Source organism: Pseudophryne corroboree, chromosome 3, assembly GCF_028390025.1.
Source record: "Pseudophryne corroboree isolate aPseCor3 chromosome 3, aPseCor3.hap2, whole genome shotgun sequence".
Lineage (NCBI taxonomy): Eukaryota > Metazoa > Chordata > Amphibia > Anura > Myobatrachidae > Pseudophryne > Pseudophryne corroboree.
In genome coordinates, this window is record NC_086446.1 from 366,029,326 (window position 1) to 366,052,686 (window position 23,361).

General features: G+C 45.4%; 1 protein-coding gene across 8 annotated transcripts in view; it reads right to left on the reverse strand.

Moving 5' to 3' along the window:
• The window catches only part of B4GALNT2 (beta-1,4-N-acetyl-galactosaminyltransferase 2 (SID blood group)), a 230,382-nt gene that overhangs the window by 68,620 nt on the left and 138,401 nt on the right, over positions 1–23,361 (reverse strand). For 5 of the 8 annotated variants that reach the window (XR_010244363.1, XM_063963550.1, XM_063963549.1 and 2 more), the window contains exon 2: positions 4,906–5,055. Coding sequence is in view for 7 of the 8 variants with exons in the window: in XM_063963545.1 (XP_063819615.1) it covers positions 4,906–5,055 (150 nt within the window). In the remaining variant the exon portion in view is untranslated. The other 3 variants (XM_063963548.1, XM_063963546.1, XM_063963551.1) reach the window with 3 other exon arrangements.

Consider the following 23,361-nt stretch of genomic DNA (forward strand, 5'->3'; position numbering starts at 1 on the left):
TTGACCATAAGTCCTGGATATTCCTTCCCTGTGTGACTGCTCCCCAGCCTCGCAGGCTGGCATCCGTGGTTACCAGGACCCAGTCCTGAATGCCGAATCTGCGGCCCTCTAGAAGATGAGCACTCTGCAACCACCACAGGAGGGACACCCTTGTCCTTGGTGACAGGGTTATCCGCTGATGCATCTGAAGATGCGACCCGGACCATTTGTCCAGCAGGTCCCACTGGAAAGTTCTTGCGTGGAATCTGCCGAATGGGATTGCTTCGTAGGAAGCCACCATTTTACCCAGAACCCTTGTGCATTGATGCACTGAGACTTGGCTCGGTTTGAGGAGGTTCCTGACTAGCTCGGATAACTCCCTGGCTTTCTCCTCCGGGAGAAACACCTTTTTCTGGACTGTGTCCAGGATCATCCCTAGGAACAGAAGACACGTCGTCGGAACCAGCTGCGATTTTGGAATATTGAGAATCCAATCGTGCTGCCGCAACACTACCTGAGATAGTGCTACACCGACCTCCAGCTGTTCCCTGGATCTTACCCTTATCAGGGAATCGTCCAAGTAAGGGATAACTAAAATTCCCTTCCTTCGAAGGAATATCATCATTTTGGCCATTACCTTGGTAAAGACCCGGGGTGCCGTGGACCATCCCTACGGCAGCGTCTGAACTGATAGTGACAGTTCTGTACCATAAACCTGAGGTACCCTTGGTGAGAAGGGTAAATTTTGACATGAAGGTAAGCATCCTTGATGTCCCGAGACATCATGTAGTCCCCTTCTTCCAGGTTCGCAATCACTGCTCTGAGTGACTCAATCTTGAATTTGAACCTCTGTATGTAAGTGTTCAAAGATTTTAGATTTTAGAATCGGTCTCACCGAGCCGTCTGGCTTCGGTACCACAATAGTGTGGAATAATACCCCGTTCCCTGTTGCAGGAGGGGTACCTTGATTATCACCTGCTGGGAATACAGCTTGTGAATGGCTTCCAAAACTTCCTCCCTGTCAGAGGGAGACGTCGGTAAAGTCGACTTTTGGAAACGGCGAGGGGGAGACGTCTCGAATTCCAATATGTACCCCTGAGATATTACCTGAAGGATCCAGGGGTCTACTTGCGAGTGAGCCCACTGCGCACTGAAATTCATTGAGAACGGGCCCCCACCGTGCCTGAGCTTGTAAAGCCCTAGCGTCATACTGAGGGCTTGGCAGAGGCGGGAAAGGGTTTCTGTTCCTGGGAACTGGCTGATCTCTGCAGCCTTTTTCCTCTCCCTCTGTCACGAGCAGAAAAGAGGAACCTTTTGTCCGCTTGCCAACAAAGGACTGCGCCTGATAATTCGGCGTCTTATTTTGAGAGGCGACCTGGGGTACAAACGTGGATTTCCCAGCTGTTGCCGTGGCCACCAGGTCTAAAAGACCGACCCCAAATGTCCCCTTTCAAAGGCAATACTTCCAAATGCCGTTTGGAATCCGCATCACCTGACCATTTTACTGGTAGAATTGGACAACGCACTTATACTTGATGCCAGTCGGCAATTATTCCGCTGTGCATCATGCATATATAGAAATGCATCTTTTAAATGCTCTATAGGCAATAATATACTATCCTTATCTAGGATATCAATATTTCCAGTCAGGGAATCCGACCATGCCAACCCAGCACTGCACCTCCAGGCTGAGGCGATAGCTGGTCGCAGTATAACACCAGTATGTGTGTAAATACCTTTTTTGGATACCCTCCTGCTTTCTATCAGCAGGATCCTTAAGGGCGGCCATCTCATGAGAGGGTAGAGCCCTTGTTCTTACAAGCGTGTGAGCGCCTTATCCCCCCTAGGGGGTGTTTCCCAATGCATCCTAACCTCTGGCGGGAAAGGGTATGCAGCCAATACTTTTTAAGAAATTATTAATTGTTATCGGGGGGAAACCCACGCATCATCACACACCTCATTTTATTTCTCAGATTCAGGAAAACTACAGGTAGTTTTTCCCTCACCGAACATAATACCCCTTTTTTGGTGGTACTCGTATTATCAGAAATGTATAAAACATTTTCCATTGTCTCAATCATGTAACGTGTGGCCCTACTGGAAATCACGGTTGTCTCTTCACCGTCGACACAGGAGTCAGTATCCGTGTCGGCGTCTGTATCTGCCATCTGCCTGACGGCCTATGAGACGTCTGGACAGGCACAAGCTGAGTAGCCGGCTGTCTCATGTCAACCACTGTTTTATATAGAGCTGACACTGTCACGTAATTTTCAACAGTACATCCACTCAGGTGTCGACCCCCTAGGGGGTGACATCACTGTTACAGACACTCTGCTCCGTCTCCACATCATTTTTCTCCTCATACATGTCGACACAAACGTACCGACACACAGCACACACACAGGGAATGCTCTGATAGAGGACAGGACCCACTTAGCCCCTTGGGGAGACAGAGGGAGAGTTTGCCAGCACACACCAGAGCGCTATATATGTATAGGGACAACCTTACAATAAGTGTCTATCCCTTATAGCTGCTTATAGCTGTTATTTTGCCAAATAAGTGCCCCCCTCTCTTTTTTACCCTGTTTCTGTAGTTGCAGGATGCAGGGGAGATTCTGGGAGCCTTCCTACCAGCGGAGCTGTGTGGGAAAAATGGCGCTGTGTGCTGAGGAGATAGGCCCCGCCCCCTTCACGGCGGGCTCTTCTCCCGCTTTTTTCTGGAAAACTGGCAGGGGTTAAATACATCCATATAGCCCAGGAGCTATATGTGATGTATTTTTTGCCAAATAAGGTAAATTCATTGCTTCCCAGGGCGCCCCCCCCCAGCGTCCTTCACCCTCAGTGACCGAAGTGTGAAGTGTGCTGAGAGCAATGGCGCAAGGCTGCAGTGCTGTGCGCTACCTTATGAAGACAGGAAAGTCTTCTGCCGCCGATTTATGGACCTCTTCTTGCTTCAGCATCTGTAAGGGGGCCGGCGGCGCAGCTCCGGGACCCATCCATGGCTGGGCCTGTGATCGTCCCTCTGGAGCTAATGTCCAGTAGCCTAAGAAGCCCAATCCACTCTGCACGCAGGTGAGTTCGCTTCTTCTCCCCTTAGTCCCTCGATGCAGTGAGCCTGTTGCCAGCAGGTCTCACTGAAAATAAAAAACCTATTTAAACTTTTACTCTAAGCAGCTCAGGAGAGCCACCTAGATTGCACCCTTCTCGTTCGGGCACAAAATCTTAACTGAGGCTTGGAGGAGGGTCATAGGGGGAGGAGCCAGTGCACACCAGCTAGTCCTAAAGCTTTTACTTTGTGCCCAGTCTCCTGCGGAGCCGCTATACCCCATGGTCCTTTCGGAGTCCCCAGCATCCACTAGGACGTTAGAGAAAAGGGGGAATCTGCTTGCTGCAATGTGTAAAAAGGGGGAATCTGCTTGCCGCAATGTGTAAAAAGGGGGAATCTGCTTGCTGCAATGTGTAAAAAGGGGGAATCTGCCTGACGCAATGTGTAAAAAGGGGGAATCTGCCTGACGCAATGTGTAAAAAGGGGGAATCTGCCTGACGCAATGTGTAAAAAGGGGAAATCTGCCTGACGCGATGTGTAAAAAGGGGGGATCTGCCTGACGCGATGTGTAAAAAGGGGGAATCTGCTTGCCGCAATGTGTAAAAAGGGGGAATCTGCCTGATGTGATGTGTAAAAAGGGGAAATCTGCTTGCCGCAATGTGTAAAAAGGGGGAATCTGCCTGACGTGATGTGTAAAAAGGGGGAATCTGTCTGCCGTGATGTGTAAAAAGGGGACGCTGTCTGCCGCAATGTGTAAAAAGGGTGAATCTGCCTGCCGTAATGTGTAAAAAGGAGGATGCTGTCTGCCATAATGTGTAACAAGGGCACGCTTTCTGCCGTAATGTGTAAAAAGGTGACGCTGTCTGCCGTTATGTGTAAAAAGGGCACGCTATCTGCCGTTATGTATAAAAAGTGTACGCTGTCTGCCGCTATATGTAACAACGACACGCTGTCTGCCGTTATGTGTAAAAAGGGGGGCGCTGTCTGCCGTAATGTGTAAAAAGGGGACGCTGTCTGCTGTAATGTGTAAAAAGAGGAATCTGTCCGCTGTAAGGTGTAAAACGGTCTCTACCTGGTGTAGTGGTGCTACTGTGCGGCGTAATTTGAATAATGGAGACTACTGTGCACCGTTTTATGAATTGGTATTATTTTGTGGCCACACCCCTTCCCCACGAAGCCACGCCACTATGTATTTTTGCGCGCGCCTACGGCGCGCACTGCCCCTGTTTTGCATGCAGTGGTGGGGCTCCGATGCCGTTTCTTGCACACAGTGCTAAAATGTCTAGTTACGGCACTGTTGCTAGGTATCCATTTCACTGGCCCTGAGCAGGTCCCCCTCACCAGATCCTCTCCAGGGGTGAGGGGGTGGACTTGGATGGGCTGGGGGGGGGGGGCAAAGCATTTTGTCGCACCTGGGCCCACCGCTCGCTAGTTCCGCCACTGATCTGCGGAGATGCTGTGCATGCCCCTGGAGCGACCATCTCAGGATCCTTGCGAGGCCACACACCCCTCTATATACAGCCACGCCTCCCTCTATACACGGCCGTGCCCCCTTTTACTGCAAATGCGTATCTGGCAAGTGGGGAGATCAAAGGTGCGCACCGGGTGTCACCAAACTCGGTGATGCCTCTGTGTTTGGGAAGGGATTTCATAGGGTGGGTGCTGCCTGAAGAAAGTCCTGCAATTGTGAATGGGAGTAAGTAATTCATGCAGACGAGAGACGCAGATCTTATGCATTTTTTGCATCAATCTAAGCATTACAAATCACACAACAAATTTGGAGGAATATATGTGGGTTAGCTAACTCTCTAACGTAACCATATGTATGAAATTGACTTTAGTCCTGAAGGGTTTAATAATCCCCCTCCTTATCACCCTACCTCCTCTTGATATGTTCATACTCCTTCTTACGTCTGTCCAGAGCAGACTGCACATCACTTGCATCCCAGTAATCCTTAAGATGGTACATCTCTATCCCCTTTCCCATAGACTGGCATGTGCACATTTTCTTCTGGGACATAAGTGGGAAACTGAAATACAAAGAGATATATTAGCATTATAGCAGAATATATAAACATAAATATATAATGATCTTCAATTATTTTGCTGTGTAAAACCATGAATTATTCCATTTTTTGTTTCAGATAAAAATAAAATCTACAGACAAATAATGAGTTATGAGTTAGAAAATTTACTTTAAGAGCCTACTGGCTCACAATAAATACACTGTCTGTCTGCCATTTGTTATACAGACAGATCTGTTTACTTGACTTTTTAGGCTATTGAATATTCTAGCAAGCCACTCAGTGTAGGGACCCAGCAGTCGGAATCCTGACACTATGCGGAATGCAGACACAGGCATCTCAAATAGGGTCTCCAGCCCAGTGCAGAAATCCCGACAGCCAGGATCCCGAACAATCAGACGCCACCATAAGGGGGGGGAGGGGGTTAAGCGCCACTCCCCCAGGGAGGGTTAGGCTGCAGGGAGCGTGGGTTAGGTTTAAACTGCAGAAAGGGGGGGTTAGGTTTAAGAACCACCGGGAAGGGATAGGGGCGGTTAATTCCAAGTTGATCGCAGCAGGATTTTTGTTAGCAATTGGGCAAAACCATGTGCACTCCAGGGGAGGCAGAAATAACATGTGCAGGAGACAGTGCTGATTAATTTGATATGTGACACTTGTATATCTGTGTGCAAATGAGTCTGTATACAAAGCACAACAGAACTTGGAATGGAATAAAGCCATGCTAGCACTTCATAATGTAATTTCAGACTCCACAAACCAATATACAAGTGTTGCATATCAAATGAATCAGTGCAGACTCCTGCTATAGCACTGTTCAATCAAAAAATAAAAATAAATACTTCAATGTGAGTCCCTGCCGCAGAGCCGGATTAAGACCATGGGGGGCCCGGGGCACTTAAGAGAGTGGGGCCCCTAATAGAGAAGGCAGAATATATATATATATATATATATATATATATTTGCCTCCCCAAGCAGCACACGGCGGACCTCCTGCCCTGCACTCCTGTCCCCTCTGCAGCAGCGGGCGCACAGACAGGACAGCTGAGCGACGGCTCAGCTGTCCAGTAAAGTATGAATGAAGCAGCCTGCCGCTCAGTCATTGGCTGGGCACGCAGGCTGTTTCATTGATACATTATTGGACAGCTGAGCCAGGGGCAAACGCAGGATTTTTGCAGGGGTGTTTCCAAAATAATAATTAAAAAAAATATATATATATATATATATATATATATATATATATATATATATATATATAATGTGTGTGTACCCTGAAGGAGGGTGTTGATCGATGGATGATTCACAGACAGAGGAGTGCCATCATTGATTTTTTTTATATATATATATATATATATATATATATATATATATATATATATATATATATATATATATATATATATACAGCTATATAGATATGGCACACATGTATGTCTGACACACACGCATACGCTGTATATTTAGCACACATGTATGTTATAAACACACACACAGCAACATATGGCACAAATGTATGTCACACACACACATACACACCACAGTTACAGTATATAGCACACATGTATGACACACACACACAACGCAGTTACAGTATATAGCACACGTGTATGACACACACACACACACACACACACACAACGCAGTTACAGTATATAGCACACATGTATGACACACACACACACACAACGCAGTTACAGTATATAGCACACATGTATGACACACACACACACAACGCAGTTACAGTATATAGCACACATGTATGTCAAACACACACACACCACAGTTACAGTATATAGCACACATGCATGTCACACACACACACACACACACACACACACACACACAGTATATAGCACACATGCATGTCTCACTCACACACAGTTACAGTACATAGCACATTAACACTGTCACACACACACACCTTTTTCACAATAAAATAAAACAGCCATGTAAAGCAAGAAAATAGTAAATAAGCACCCATTATTTATAAAAGCCCCCCCATATACCCAGGAATGCGAGTCAGGGTCAGACACACTCCTGCAGATGGGATTACTGAGTACTGACCCAGCCAACATCAAAGTCACCCACACATCACTCTCCCAGCCTGGCTCCCCCGAAAGAGACACAAACCTTTTGGCTTCTGCAGTCCGTGCCACTCCGTGGAGCCTCACATCCGTACAGCCTAACCAGCTCTCCCCAAGGGAACTTCCTGAGAGGAGCTCCCTCTACTGGTCATTCAGGCAGCCTCCAGCGCTCAGAAAATATGTGGAGACAGCTGCCGCGTTCTACACACACCCTGCGGAGCTCCTCCATCTCCATAAAAAAAAAAATGTATCGGTAAGTTGTGCGATAGATCGGTGGGCTGGGGGGGTTTCCAGGTACTCTGAAACCCCCCCTGCGTGCACTTATGAGCTGAGCCGTCGCTCAGCTCAGCTGTCCTGTCTGTGCGCAGCTGCTGCAGTGAGGACGGGAGCCGGGGAGCACAGCACCGCAGATCGGATCGGAAGAGAGATCTGATCTGCGGTGTGGCAGGGGGCCCTTTTGGAAAGGGGGGCCCGGGGTACGTATCCCCCGGGCCCCCCCCCCCCCCTTAATCCGGCTCTGCCCTGCCCCAATGCAGCTTACTATTTAAAGTCTCTACTCAGGGCTGCAAAGAGAAATCCTGGGCCATGGTACAACAACTTCCTGGACCCCCCCCCCGGCTCCCCTGGAGGGGGTGTGACCACAGCATAGCCACACCTATTTGGGGGCATGTCTAGCACATGAGAAGCACCCACTCACAGGAGCATGGCATGCTTCCCAGCTAGGGCAGTAGAGAGCCTGGCTGGGCTCAGGTACTTTTCAAGGGGGCAAGGCCTAATCACAGAAGGCATGGTCCTGGGCCCCCACTGGGCCCCTCCATCAGACCTGGGCCCACCTCTCCCCCACTCTCTCGGCGCCACTGTCTCTACTACCTAAATTGACTGAAAATCTGGCCCCTGTAAAATTACAGTGATAAACCACCTTGATTTCAGGATTATTGAGTGTATTGTAATCACATTATGTTATTGTCTTAGTATGTACCACACCAGTACTTGACCTATTAGAAAATGCATATAATTGGGCTTGACATCCAGGTGTGTCAAGAGAGGGAGTGGTAAGTACAAACAAAAGTACCCATGCACACACCTCCAAAGTGTGCTGCAATGTCCCCCTTCATCAGCACTGCTGTGCAGCCATGGATATACTGTACTGTACTGTACTGTACTGTAGCCTTACATGGTGGCTTTGGCCTTCCTACAAAGCTTTCTTAGGACACGGTCACCCTCATTCACTTACCACTGCCTGAGGAAGCTGCCAGGCACTATGAAACAATATTGTGAGACTTTTATACATTTTATGCTTTATTTTTTGTATTTTATCTAAGTCAGCAGATCCTGCATGCGCAGTAGTGCACACTGTGCAAGAAGCAGTGAAGGGGTTGCAAATGCACACTTCTTACACAGCACGGGGACATGTCCCTTCCAGAGCCCCGTCCATGCAGGTGTATTTTAATACTATGGGGCAAATCATCTTTTTTTTTATTGCCATAAATAGTAATGATAAGAATTTATAATTATAAAATCTAAGATCCAATAATAATATGTCCCTAATTACTTAAATTCAAACACTAGACACTGATTAACAGGAAAAAAAATGTACTTCCTTTATTTTATAGGTTTTATTTTTTGTTTTATTTATAATAAGATGAGTCACAAATTGACCATCAAAGAAAATGAAAGATGAAGCATGGACGGGAAAAATAATTGGGTGTGACAAGAAGGCAACATTCGCAGCACAACTTCTTTGTTAACAGTTATTGGAAGTTTCTCTCTTTTTTAATTCATTAATTGTTATTGATTTTCAAACTATATCATGGGCAAAGAATTTATATATACAGTATATATACACATACTGTACATACATACAAAATTGACCAAATAAATATACAACTTACAAAACACCCAGGGTTGGAGATACAGGTTGAGTATCCCTTATCTAAAACGCTTGGGACCAGAAGTATTTTGGATATCGGATTTTTCCGTATTTTGGAATAATTGTATACCATAATGAGATATCATGGTGATGGGACTTAAGTCTAAGCACAGAATACATTTATGTTTCATATACACCTTATACACACAGCCTGATGGTAATTTAATACAATATTTTTAATAACTTTGTGTATTAAACAAAGTGTGTGTACATTCAAACAATTCATTTATGTTTCATATACACCTTATACACACAGCCTGAAGGTCATTTAATACAATATTTTTAATAACTTTGTGTATTAAACAAAGTTTGAGTACATTGAGCCATCAGAAAACAAAGATTTCACTATCTCACTCTCACTCAAAAAAGTCAGTATTTTGGAATATTCCGTATTTCGGAATATTTGGATATGGGATACTCAACCTGTAACAGAATGCAACAGAAACAGGCAAATGGGCCGCACAAACTATATTTATATACAATCTAATGAGCACAATAATTCTGACTTGTGGGATATATTCAGGGCCAAATAAACCACTTTATGATCAGAGAGGAGGGAGAGGTGGAAGAGGGACACTCAAACATTTCCATCTAAAAGCGGAATACATACTGATTACCAGTGGCGTAAATTCGTTACAGTATACATACATTTTATTGTCTTTTATTTTAAATCACACATTTCTGAGCAGTCATACCCAGGATTAGAACCCACTGACAGCAGACATTTTACTGATGGAGCTATTTGCTCCAGTACAGGAAGCATGAGAAATGTAACTATATGAAGTTATGTGTAATTGTCAGAGAAGGAACTTCATATAGTGAAAAGATAGCGGCAGTCATCAATTAACTTACTTCAATGGTGTCACAGAATGGGGGGAGAAGAGCCCCCCTTCAGAGCAGGAGCCCGGCGGCAGATGACTCCGTTGCCTCCCAGAGTTCTGCCTCTGCTAATTACCAGTGGCCAAGATGCCTGCTGTCAATATACCAACAGCAGCATCCCAGCCGCCAGTATACAACAGCATGGAGAGCGCTAGAAAGCCCCTGGCAGGCTCCAGAGGTTTTATTCTCCCTCTATGGGTGTCGTGGACACCCCCAATGAAAATAGGCTCAGAGGATCCTCTGCAATTTGCCACCTGTGCAGCGTGACTAGCTACTGTAACTAGCAGCGTCAAGCAATACGCACAGAGTACTGCCCGCCCTTCTGTTCCCCTCTCACTTGCCCTGCACCCGCCTCTGCTGGTGTAGAGTCCGACATTCTCATAATGGATATGGTGTGGCTGACCCCTCCCCCCAATCATGGGCTGCCCTGCTGCTGCACCATGAGTAGGCTGAGAAGTGACATGTCCAGATAGCCCCTCATATTCCCTCAGACCAGACCTGACCCCTTCATGCTTCTACAGAACCAACTGCCTCCCTCTTTTCTTCTGTTCCCCCGATCCCCATTATCAGGCTGGCCTCTCCATACCCCTTGTCCTATCTGAGCATGTCCTTTCTATGCTGATTCACCAGAGGCGAGGCTTCTGTGTATGCAGCCAGGAACCCGAGGAAAGAGACAGAGACATCCTCCTTACAGTTAAATGCCTATGTAGGGTCTGTTCTAATGTAATGGGAGGGAGAATTAGTGGAGTGCAGTAATGTAGTGTGGAGAGTTAGTGCTATTATGTAGTGTCTGTGTGTGGCGAGTAGTGTAGATATGTAGTATGGAAAGATAGTGTAGTGATGTAGTATGGGTAGGTAGGTAGTGTAGTGGTGCAGAGTGGGGAGGTAGTATAGTGCTGTTACTTATGTATGTATTGTGGGTGTGCAGTGCAGTGAAGAAGTATAGTGATGTAGTGTAGTGATGTGTGGAGAGGTAACACAGTTATGTGTTGGGAGGTAGTCTAGTAATGTGGTCTAGGAAGGGAGCGCAGTATGGTGGTGTGGGAAGGTAGCATAGTAATGTGGTGCGGGAAGGTAGCACAGTACGGTGATGTGGGAAGGTAGTGCAGTACTGTGATGGAGGAAGGTAGTGCAGTAATGTGGTGTGGTAAGGTAGTGCAGTATGGTGGTGTGGGAAGGTATCGCAATAATGTGGTGCGGGAATGTAGTGCAGTAATGTGGTTTGGAAGGTTTCGATGGGAGCTAGATTTTGGACACTTTGCCTATGATGGTTAGTGGGAGCTGATTAAAATTACATCCTATCAAATGTCCAAGTCTTTGAATCACTCCAAAATGTATAAAGTTTACTGTAACTTACCCCTGACCACCTGCATACTATATGTTAAACACAATCAAAGTCCTGCTAGCTCAATTGTGTGGAGGTTGGCCATATCTACCATATCTTTTGAACCTGCCCCACACTACAACCTTTTTGAGAGTAGGTATTTCCCTAACTCATAAAGTATTAAGACTCATGTTGTCACCCTCTCCTGATCCAACACTTCTACATTTGTACCCTGCATTAGTACAACTATTCCAAAGATATGTGTTGGGCCATATTTGTATAGCAATGTGGACTGATATTGTGCAGATTCGTGGTAGGATATAGTGCAGCTCTGGAGGTAAAAGCAGGTGGGGAGAAGAAGATGGAGAGGGGGAAACAAAGGAAGAAGGACTGAGGTTATGAGAGGAGAAAGAAGAGAAGGGGGAAGAAGGTGAGCATAAGAGAAGGGGGCGCGAGATAATATGGGTGATGGAGGAGGAAACAGGATGGTGTGTGTGTGTGTGTGTGTGTGTGTGTGTGTGTGTGTGTGTGTGTGTGTGTGTGTGTGTGTGTGTGTGTACAATGGACATAAATATATTCTCATTTAAGCATTTAGCAACCCAAATGCAGATACAACAAGGCCAGACATGACAGAAACAAAGGACATAGATTTATTAGACCTAGGGGCAGGCATCCCATTCTGCCAGGCACAACTAACCCAAAACACAATCAAACAAAAGAAAAATTTCAGAAACAGAAAAGGCTGCAGGGAATGCTTAAAAAAACCCCAAAGCAAACACCAGAACCAAACCAACACAACAACAAATAGGCATATTCAACCTCAGAACTACCAAATTAAATGACACACACATGCGTAGCTGTTCTCAAAAAGGGACTCAAATTCACCCCACACGCTTAATAAGTATGAAACAGATCTAATAATACTATATACTATTAATAACAAATATATAGGTGCTTTTTAAGTATATATATATATATATATATATATATACATACATACACACACATATAATTTGTAAAGCTTTTAGCGCCCAATACTATCAAGGTAAATTACCCCTTGTAGTCTTAATCAAGTATGAAACACACCTGGACCTACAGTCCTTTATCAGAAAACTAACTTTTCTCTGTCAGCCTTAAGAGACACTGGGATGCTGGTTTACAGTGGGATGGGGGATGGGGGGGGGGGTATAGATGGGGTCCTTGGAGCTGGGTGTACTGTAAAATTTTCTGTGTATGGCTGGCTCCTCCCATCTATTCCCCTCCTATCAGCACAGTTTAGAAAAAAGTGCCCTCAGAGCCGGACACTACTGTGGAGAGCTCCAGAGATTTTTTTTTTTTTTTTTTATTTGGATTTCCACAGGCAGTCAGTTGGCCGCTGACTGCCTGCAATGAGGGAGCTACTGATGGGAACCATTCCCACCTCTTGAGGTCGGCGCCCGGATCCCAGGCTGCCAGGACCTCTGTCCCAGGGTGCCTTGACACAGCTGTTGCGGCTGATGTTTTAAGTCCCTGCAGCCTGCCACCACACCGGCTAGCTGGCTGAAGCCGTCAGTTGTGAGTATGACCCAGGGAACCTGCTAGCAGGACCCTGGGAAATTATTAAGTTTATCAGTGTGGCAGAATAGACTTTACAGTGAGCACTAATATTCACTGCTTTACACACTTGCATAACGTGTTTACAATTATAGAGCCTAGTCCAGTGGGCTAAAGCTCCCATATAGAACATCTGAGAAGTAGCCCCAGATTCCCAGGCACAAATTCCCCTTGTTCTTAGACTCCCCTGCGCGGCTTACATATAGCAGCACTGGCAACCTTGGTGCCGGAGCTGCAGCCACGCTTAGATCTCAGTGGGGATCATGAGTCGTTGGTAGTGGGTGAGGTCTCACGTCGCTGGTGAAGATGTGGGTTGTATCTATATTCTCTTTGTGATCAGGATCTGGAAGTGACATAACGAGATGGCAGTAGATAATCTCAAACAAACGGAGAACGGAGAAAACATTTAGTTGCTGTAAGGGTGGAAGTTATTTTGTTTTTTTCTGTGCACCATTGGATGCTTGCCACGCTTCGGGCTCTGTGTCTTGCTCCGCTCCACTTGCCACCGGTTACTATTCCAAATACTTTGTGACATGGACCCAGGGGCTTATGGGAAAGATCCTCTCCACAAAGGGAAACTAGATGCTAAGTGAAGATGTGGGAACCTGAAGGGGGAGCTAGCGGTTAAAGCACGTCTCCATATTCCCGCCTCCCTATACGCAGCAGCTAGCTAGTGTGGAGGGGGAGGCGGAGTCAGGAGGAAGCAGACCAGCATTCCCGGCTTTTCCTACTTGATAATGCAGGGACACCATTAAAATGCAGCAAGCAGCCTGATCAGCGACCACAAGTCCTCACTCCTATTCAGGTTTTCAGTGGGGGCCAATCTCAGTTCAGCACCAATAGAATATTTTGGTTAAAATTGTAGCTGTATGTTCATAGTTTAGTTTATTGAGTAGCTGTGGGGGTTTCTCAATTCCCTTGTGCTCATTTATTTTTATTTTTATGTTTTTCTTTCTATTTCTCTCAGTGAGTTGGGTGCATGTTGTTGAGAATGACTGGCAAGTGTACCACATCTGGAGCCTCACAAAAGGTTTTTACATGCAAAGCTTGCTTTGTGAAGTTTACACAGACTTCTACAGATATCTCCTTGTATTGTGAACAGTGTTCGGAGGAATCTGCTTCACAAACTACCTCCAAGATACAGGACATGGCTCCGAGTTGGTTGCCCGCTTTCACTGGTATAATGTCCAATATCTCTTCTGAGCTGTCCTCAGCCAAAAAGAAAGAGCAGATTTTTGGGCGCATGCTTTACAGGCCCCTGAGCCTGCTTGGGCTCAAACTCTGGCAAAGTTGGTTGAAGGTTTGACATTGGCTATGGCACCGGCCAGACAGGTTTCCCCTATTGTTTCTCAACAGGTACCAAGGAACATCAAATGCCCGCAGTATTACAGTCAGATGACTCTGACAATGATTTACCACTGCTGGAGGAAGGTGAATTTGTGCAGGAACTGGAGGAGGACCTGCTACAGGAGGACGAGACCATTCCCTGGGGTGCGGACGCTCCTATACTGCCAATATGAGAAGTCTTTTAGATCCCAGAATCTGATTCAGTGCCAACCCAGCGTTCCTTTTTTGGACCGAAGCAGCAGTCTTCCCTCATATTTCCAATTGCGCATGAGCTGGATACCCAGTTTGTGGAAGCCTGGAAGAATCCAGACAAAAAGTTTCAGGTAACAAAAAATTATTTCTATGTACCCTTTTCCTTCTGAAGATAGGCGGAAGTGGGAGACTCCACCTACAGTGGATCCATCTGTTTCCTGCTTATCTAAAAATATTGTACTTTCAGTACCTGAGGCTACCACTCTTAAGAAGCTGTCGCACAGAAAATTGGAAAACACCCTAATGGCGATTTGTACTGTGGCAGGGGTTTCACTTTGACCAGTCATTGTGGGTTGCTGGGTAAAGCAGGCTATCAAAGCCTGGGCTCAGAAGATAGTAGTGGGACTTCAGGAGGGTCACTCCACAGATGAATTAACCACCCTGGCGCTCTATATATACAGGAGTCAGTGGTGTATCTCTGTGAGGCATAACGAGAGGTAGGTCTGCTTGATTCCAAAATTTCTGCCATGACTGTCATGGCTCATAGAGCTTTGTGGCTTTGGTAATGGCTAGCTGATACAGAATCCTAGCGAGGTGTCGAAGCATTGCCATACGGAGGTAAGGATATGTTTGGCCCTGACATAGACAAGTGGATATAACAAGCTACAGGTGGTAAGTCAACATATCTTCCTTCTGCAGCTCCTCCAACATGACGCCACTATAGAGGACCTTCCTTTCAGTGCTTTTGTCCACCTACCAGGTTCAGGGGCTGTGCCAGAGGAGCATCTAACGTGGCAAGAGGAACAAGAGGTTGTGCTTATCCAGCAGCAGCCACTTCCCTGCAGGATCCTAAACCTGCAATAAATACCACTGCATGATGGTCTTTCCTCTCACTTGGGGGATCCCAGAGTGGGAGCGCTTCTCAGGGATTTCAGTCTCATTTGGGAACACACTTGCCAAGACTTCTGGGTCAGAAATCTGATTGCACAGTGGTACAAGATAGATTTAAAAATCCAACCCCCCAATCGGTTTTATCGGAGACGGTTTGCCAGCTTCGGAAGAAAGACGAGCAATTCTGCTAAAAGGCCATCCAAAGGTTGGTGAAAGCAAGTGTCATTATCCCGGTCCCTCAACATCAGAGGCCAGGGTTTTTACTCAAACCTGTTTGTGGTTCCCAAGCCAGACGGATCCGTCAGGCCAATCTTGAATTTGAAACCCCTCAATCCTTATCTAAGGGTTTCCAAGTTCAAGGTGGAGTCCCTGCATTCAGTTATTGCAGGTTTGGAGGCCAGGGAATTTTTGATGTTAGATATTAAAGATGTGTAGCTACATGTCCTCGTCTGGATACCTCATCAGGCATACCTTCGATTTACACGCCAAGATTCTCACTATCAATTTCAAGCTCCGCCTTTCGGCCTGTCTTCAGCTCAGCAGGTGTTCATGAAGGTGATGGCGGTTATGAGGATGCTTCTAAGAACTCAAGGTATGAACATAGTCCCTTACCTAAATGATCTGTTGATCAAGGCTCTATCCATGGAAGCTTTGCACAACAGCATTGCTCTAACACATCATCTCATTCAACATGGCTGGATACTCAATTTAAAAAAAAAACAATTTGGAACCTAACCAGAGACTTCAGTTTCTGGGAATGATTCTAGATACTGTACTCCAGTGGGTTTTTCTTCCTTTGGACAAGGCTCTGGCAATTCAATATCTGGTAAGAGTGGTCTTTTAGCCTTAACGAGTCTCGGTACATCTATGTATTCACCTCCTGGGACAAATGGTGGCTTCCTTCAAGGAAATCCCTTATGGCAGGCTCCGCTCCTGAATATTACAGGTGGACCTTCTATTCAAATGAACCAGTTCTCATCTTTTCATGCACAAACTAATTTGACTCTCTCCTGAGTCCAGAATTTCCCTGCTGTGGTGATTGCAGACTCCTCACTTGCTGGAAGGTAATGCCTTCAGTCTGTGGGACTGGGTACTCCTGACCACGGATGCAAGCCTCAGGGGCTGGGGAGCCGCAATACAAAACTCACAGTTCCAGGCTCACTGGTCTAGTCAGAAAACCTCTCTTCCAATCAACAATTTTCAAAGCCCTTTGTCAGGTGTTTCATCCTCTGAAAGGCTGGGCATTACATGTACAGTCCGATAATGCTACGGCTGTAAAACGGCGATGAAGGAAGTTACCAGGATCCTTCAGTGGGCATAGAAGTATGCTGCAGTGATATTGGCCATCTTCATACCGGGGGTTGACAATTGGGAGGTGGACTTCCTCAGCAGCCAGGACCTCCACCTGGGAGAGTTTCATCAACTGGTCACTAGGTGGTGACGTCCACAAATAGACCTGATGGCTTCTCGACACAACAAGAAGCTACCACGTTGCTGCTTCAGAATGCGGGATCCCGAGGCGGTTGCGTGGGACGCACTGGCAACTCTTTGGCCATTTCAGATGGTTTAGCTGTTACTACCTTTCCCTCTGCTGCCTCAAATTTTCAAGAGACTGAAGAGGGAGAACATCGATGACATTCTAGTCACCCCAGAATGGCCACGCAGGGTGTGGTATGCCGATCTCCAGTTCTTGCTCCTGGATGAACAATGGCCACTGCCTCTCGGTAAGGATCTTCTTCAGCAGGGTCCTTTTGTCTATCAGCTTACAGCTACGTTTGATAGCCTGGCTATTGAGAAGGCCTTGTTGAAGAAGAAAGGCATTTCTTCAGCTGCCATTCCCACCATGCTGTGAGCCAAGAAGGAAGTTACTTCCAAGCATTATTACAGAATTTGGAAGGCATATGTTGTCTGGTGTGAGAAGTGTTGGCTTCATGCCACTTCTTTTCAACTAGGATACCTCATTTCCTTCAGGCGGGTTTGGCTTCCCTTCAGAATGTTCAGACTTTTTTTTTCTTTTCTTTTTTTACAGGGAGTTCTGAGATTACAGCCTCCCTTTGTCCTGCCTGCCGCTCCTTGGGATTTAAATTTAGTTTTAGAGTTCTGTCAGTCTTCTTTGTTTGAGCCCTTGGAAACTTGGACTTGAAGAACTTGTCCTGGAAGACAGTTTCCTCCTCGCCTTGGCTTCGGCTAGACGAGATTCAGAGTTTGGCGCTCTATCGTGCCGTTCTCCTTATTTTTTTTTATTTTTTATGCAGACCGAGCGGAGCTGCGTACCCGCTCAGCTATTTCTACCAAAGGTAGTATCTGCTTTTCACATCAATCAGCCTATTGTTGTGCCCGTTCGGCAGGGGAACTAACCATCCTCTCATACTTTGGATGTGGTCCGGGCTCTACACATATATATTAGCTGGATGGCTGGGTTTAGAAAATCTGACTCTCTTTTTGTTTTGTACAATGTCATAAGCACGGTTTGCCTGCTTCTAAGCAGACGCTGGCACGCTGGATTAAGCTTACCATTCATCAGGCCTATCTTTCATCCCGCCGTCTTCTATTTCGTGCTGCTACCTGGTTAGGTTACAATACCTTTCTCAGGTTTTACAGGTTTGATACCTTTGCCACATCAGAATCTCCATTTGGACGTTCTGTGTTACAGGGTTCACGGAGCACTCCCGCCTGTGATAGGAGCTCTGCGATGTCCCCTATGGATGACAAAGTAAAACAGTATTTTGATACTTTCCAGGTAAATCCTTTTCTCAGAGTCCATAGGGGACACTTGGCGCCCACCCAGCACTGTTCACAAGTGTTTATTCTGCTGTTTGACTTTTCAAGTTATCACTGGGTGTTTGGTTGGTGCTGGCAGTTGTCTCTGATTTCTCAACTGCTTTTTTGTGTTTTCTGTTATCTAGTCTTGTTGATCTTCGCCTCCTCTCCAGTATGTTTTGCCGTCTCTCTTCGGGCTCAGTTTTCTTAACTGGGCTGATGGGTCGGTGGGGGGGGGGGATTAAGAGGGGAGGAGCCAGCCACACACAGAAAAATTTAAAGTGCTCCTGGCTCCAAGGACCCCATCAAACCCCCACGGTAAACCAGCATCACCTATGGACTCCGAGAAAAGGATTTACCTGGTAATATACCAAAATCCTGTTTAAAAAAAATGTTTTGCACAAAAGCTGTCCATTACTAACCAAAACAAAACAACAAATGGACAACTTCAAAACACATGGAACTCAAACCCCCATCCTCATTTTATCCGCTACATGCAACAGGACACATTATAAACACATTTGAACATGTAATCACCAAAGACTTAGACACTATAAATCAAAGAAAACACCACAATCTAACCAAAGCAGAAAGAAAGGCACTCCTAAAACTAAAGGAAAACAAAAACATCATAGTCAATCCGGCTGATAAGGGAGAAGAGATAGTTTTACTAGACAAAGAAACATACATTACAGAATAAAAAAAGATATTGAGGGACACCAAAAAATATGAAGTACTCAGAGGAGACCACACCACACAATCCAAAGATGAGCTACAGACAATTCTGAAACAGTATCTTTCCCTAGGGATCTTAAACAAAAAGGAATATGAATACCTCTACACTTCAAATCCAGTCATACGCATATTCTACTACCTCCCCAAGGTTCACAAACATCCAAAATCCACCAGGTAGGCCAATTATCCCAGACATCCAACATTAACATCAAATTTGTCCAGATACATTGATCAATTCCTTCAGAAACATGTTAACTCACAAAAGAGACACAACACACACATATAAAACACTATAAAGAATACAGTGGGACAAAGACATGTGACCAGTGATGTCACATCACTATACATAGTCAAACATACACTGGATAGAAAGTACAAAACACTTCTTAGCACAGGATGAGACATTTCAGCCAGTACAGACATCATTCATCATCAATGCAATTAATTTCATACTTGAACATAATTATTCATGGTTTGATAACAACAACAATCTGCAGCAAATAGGGACAGTCATGGGGACCATGTTCGCTCCTAGCTATGCCAACCTGTTCATGAGTAAGTGGGAGGGTCCTCTGGCAGAGGTACGCTGATGATATATTATTCATCTAGAGGCTAACCAAACACAGATTACAGGAATTACAGTATTTTTACACATATTATCCAACAACAAGAATTTAAGATTCACCATGTAGTATAGCAAAATTGCCAAAAAAAACCTTCCACAAACAAGTTTACATAAATGGCTAAATTTTAGCCACTAGCAAGATATATGGTGAACAAAAAAATAGCGGTCCCTCATATTTTTAGAAGCAGCACTTAGCTCCATTAGCAGCATGTAATGCCCAGCCAGAGGAAACACTTAAGGGTCCCTTGGCTGATGCATTAACCCCTCTGACTAGTCAACCCAGACCTCTTTTTCCATGAGAAGTGAAGACCCCCCCATTAAAGAGGTTCTCCCCTCCAGGGCACCCAAGGCCTGGGCTGAATCCTGGGACTCTCTCTGGCACCCCCTGGGATGTTGGTGCATAGTTGATAGCATTTTAGTTTGAGTTTTGTAAAATAATATTGATTTTTACAGGAGGACTAAAAGTCCCAGCAGGCATCCCCCCGCAAACCAGTACTTGGAGTAACAGCATGTGGGTCAGTAAAGGGCCCACTGGTTCCTATAGTCCCCTGGTAAAAAAAATATATATAAACTGCTCAAAAAAATAAAGGGAACACTAAAATAACATCCTAGATCTGAATGGATGAAATATTCTTATTAAATACTTTGTTCTTTACATAGTTGAATGGGCTGACAACAAAATCACACAAAAATTATCAATGGAAATCAAACTTATTAACCCATGGAGGTCTGGATTTGGAGTCACACTCAAAATTAAAGTGGAAAAACACACTACAGGTTGATCCAACTTTGATGTAATGTCCTTAAAACAAGTCAAAATGAGGCTCAGTAGTGTGTGTGGCCTGCACGTGCCTGTATGACCTCCCTACAACGCCTGGGCATGCCCCTGATGAGGTGGCGGATGGTCTCCTGAGGGATCTCCTCCCAGACCTGGACTAAAGCAGCCGCCAACTTCTGGACAGTCTGTGGTGCAACGTGGCGTTGGTGGATGGAGCGAGACATGATGTCCCAGATGTGCTCAATTGGATTCAGGTCTGGGGAATGGGCGGGCCAGTCCATAGCATCAATGCCTTCGTCTTGCAGGTACTGCTGACACACTCCAGCCACATGAGGTCTAGCATTGTCTTGCATTAGGAGGAACCCTGGGCCAACTGCACCAGCATATGGTCTCACAAGAGGTCTGAGGATCTCATCTCGGTACCTAATGGCAGTCAGGCTACCTCTGGCGAGCACATGGAGGGCTGTGCGGCCCCCCAAAGAAATGCCACCCCACACCATTACTGACCCACTGCCAAACCGGTCATGCTGGAGGATGTTGCAGGCAGCAGAACGTTCTCCTTTGCATCTCCAGACTCTGTCACGTCTGTCACATGTGCTCAGTGAGAACCTGCTTTCATCTGTGAAGAGCACAGGGCGCCAGTGGCGAATTTGCCAATCTTGGTGTTCTCTGGCAAATGCCAAACGTCCTGCACAGTGTTGCGCTGTAAGCACAACCCCCACCTGTGGACGTCGGGCCCTCATACCACCCTCATGGAGTCTGTTTCTGATCGTTTGAGTAGACACATGCACATTTGTGGCTTGCTGGAGGTCATTTTGCAGGGCTCTGGCAGTGCTCCTCCTGTTCCTCCTTGCACAAAGGCGGAGGTAGCGGTCCTGCTGCTGGGTTGTTGAGCTCCTACGGCCTCTTCCACATCTCCTGATGTACTGGCCTGTCTCCGGTAGCGCCTCCATGCTCTGGACACTACGCTGACAGACACAGCAAACCTTCTTGCCACAGCTCGCATTGATGTGCCATCCTGGATGAGCTGCACTACCTGAGCCACTTGTGTGTGTTGTAGACTCCGTCTCATGCTACCACTAGAGTGAAAGCACCACCAGCTTTCAAAAGTGACCAAAACATCAGCCAGAAAACATAGGAGCTGAGAAGTGGTCTGTGGTCACCACCTGCAGAACAACTCCTTTATTGGGGGGTCTTGCTAATTGCCTATAATTTCCACCTGTTGTCTATTCCTTTTGCACAACAGCATGTGAAATTGATTGTCAATCAGTGTTGCTTGCTAAGTGGACAGTTTGATTTCACAGAAGTGTGATTGACTTGGAGTTACATTGTCTTGTTTAAGTGTTCCCTTTATTTTTTTGAGCAGTGTATATAAAAAAACAGGACACACACACACACACACACACTGTGAAAGTACAGTAAAAGTTTAATTCACACACTCACATATACTCACCTATTCCAGGTGTAGATCACGTACCCTTGTCCAGTAGAATCCATGGTAGCTTTACAAAAAAAAAATCCATATTCACCTATCCCTTGTGTAGATCACATCCTCTTTCGGTCCATGTATGCATCCAAGGGGGTTAAAAAAAAACTACACCAAAAAACACCCGAACCAAGACTGAGGATCTCTTTGTGTTATCACATAAGGCTGCCCTATACAAATACCAGGCTCTAGTAGATCCAGCAGCTAATCAGCAGCTTCTGTAGTAGTAGGCCACTGATTGGCTGTGTGTTGCCAGACTGTGAATCGCCACATCCCCCATTGAAGTCCATGGAGGGAACCGCTACATTGACTCAACGATGGGAACCAATACATTGTAGTCAATGATGGGAATTGCAAGTAGAACCACATTTTTTTTTCTGTCTATGCTTTTTTCCTTTTGGGGGGAAGGGGGGGGGGCACATTGTTTCTTTTCTGTTTAACTATTCCATGACTTTTACAGACAGAAGCATACATAGTATTTGCTGATCTGTGGATGCTTCTGTCAAACTCACCTACAAAAAGATGGTCTATTTATAGGTGATTTTTGTTAAGGTTTTAGGTGTAAGTTTAAAACTTGCATCCTATTACATTCTGTGTAGGAAGAAAGGGGACTCTCGTTTTTTTTGGGGGGGCACTCTTTTTAAGAAAAAAATTGTATTCATAAAATGTAAAACTTTTATTACAAACTTATTAAAATCTAATCACAGCGTAAAACAAAGACATCCACATAAAACATATATTTCAAATGCCACACCCAATATTCCGTGTGGATTATTGTGAGAAAATATCACAAATAAGAGATTAGGAAAGTATTTTTTAATAAATCTAAGAAATAGGGGTTACAAATATCCACAGCAACAGACAAATGCAGTGAAATATGTTAGAAATATGTCAGTACAAATACTTCTAATTAACCAGTGCAGTACAAGGATTTACACACAAGGATTTACACAATCATATCAAATATGTATGTATGTCTGGTGATTTCCTGATTTCTCCATCAGGACACTCAGTATGCATAGTTTGTTTAAATTCTTACACATAAAGAAACTGTTTCCCAATCAACAACTGTTTTTAGACAGCAAGTACAGTATGTATCCAAATATATTGTTGCACATAAAGAAACTGTTTCACAGTCAACATCTATTTTAGAGAACAAGTATGTATCAGATCCCAAACAGGTATTTATAATGATCAGAGGAGGGGGTCATTCCAAGTTGCTCGCTCGCTAGCTACTTTTTGCAGCCATGCAAACGCATAGGCGCCGCCCACAGGGGAGTGTATTTTAGCTGTGCAAGTGTGCGAACGCTTGTGCAGCTGAGCAGTACAAAAACAGTTTATGCAGTTTCTGAGTAGGTCTGGACTTACTCAGCCGCTGCAATCACTTCAGCCTGTATGGTCCCGGAATTGACGTCAGACACCCGCCCTGCAGACGCTAGGACACACCTGCATTTTTCCAACCACTCCCTGAAAATGGTCAGTTGACACCCATAAACGCCTTCTTCCTGTTAATCTTCATGAGATCGGCTGTGCGAATGGATTCTTTGTTAAATCCATCACCCAGCAACGATCCGCTATGTACCTGTACAACACTCTTGCGCATTGCGGTGCATACGAATGCGCAGTAGTGACCCGATTGCTACGCTGCGAAAAATGGCGGCATGCGATCAGTTTGGAATGACCCCCTTAAT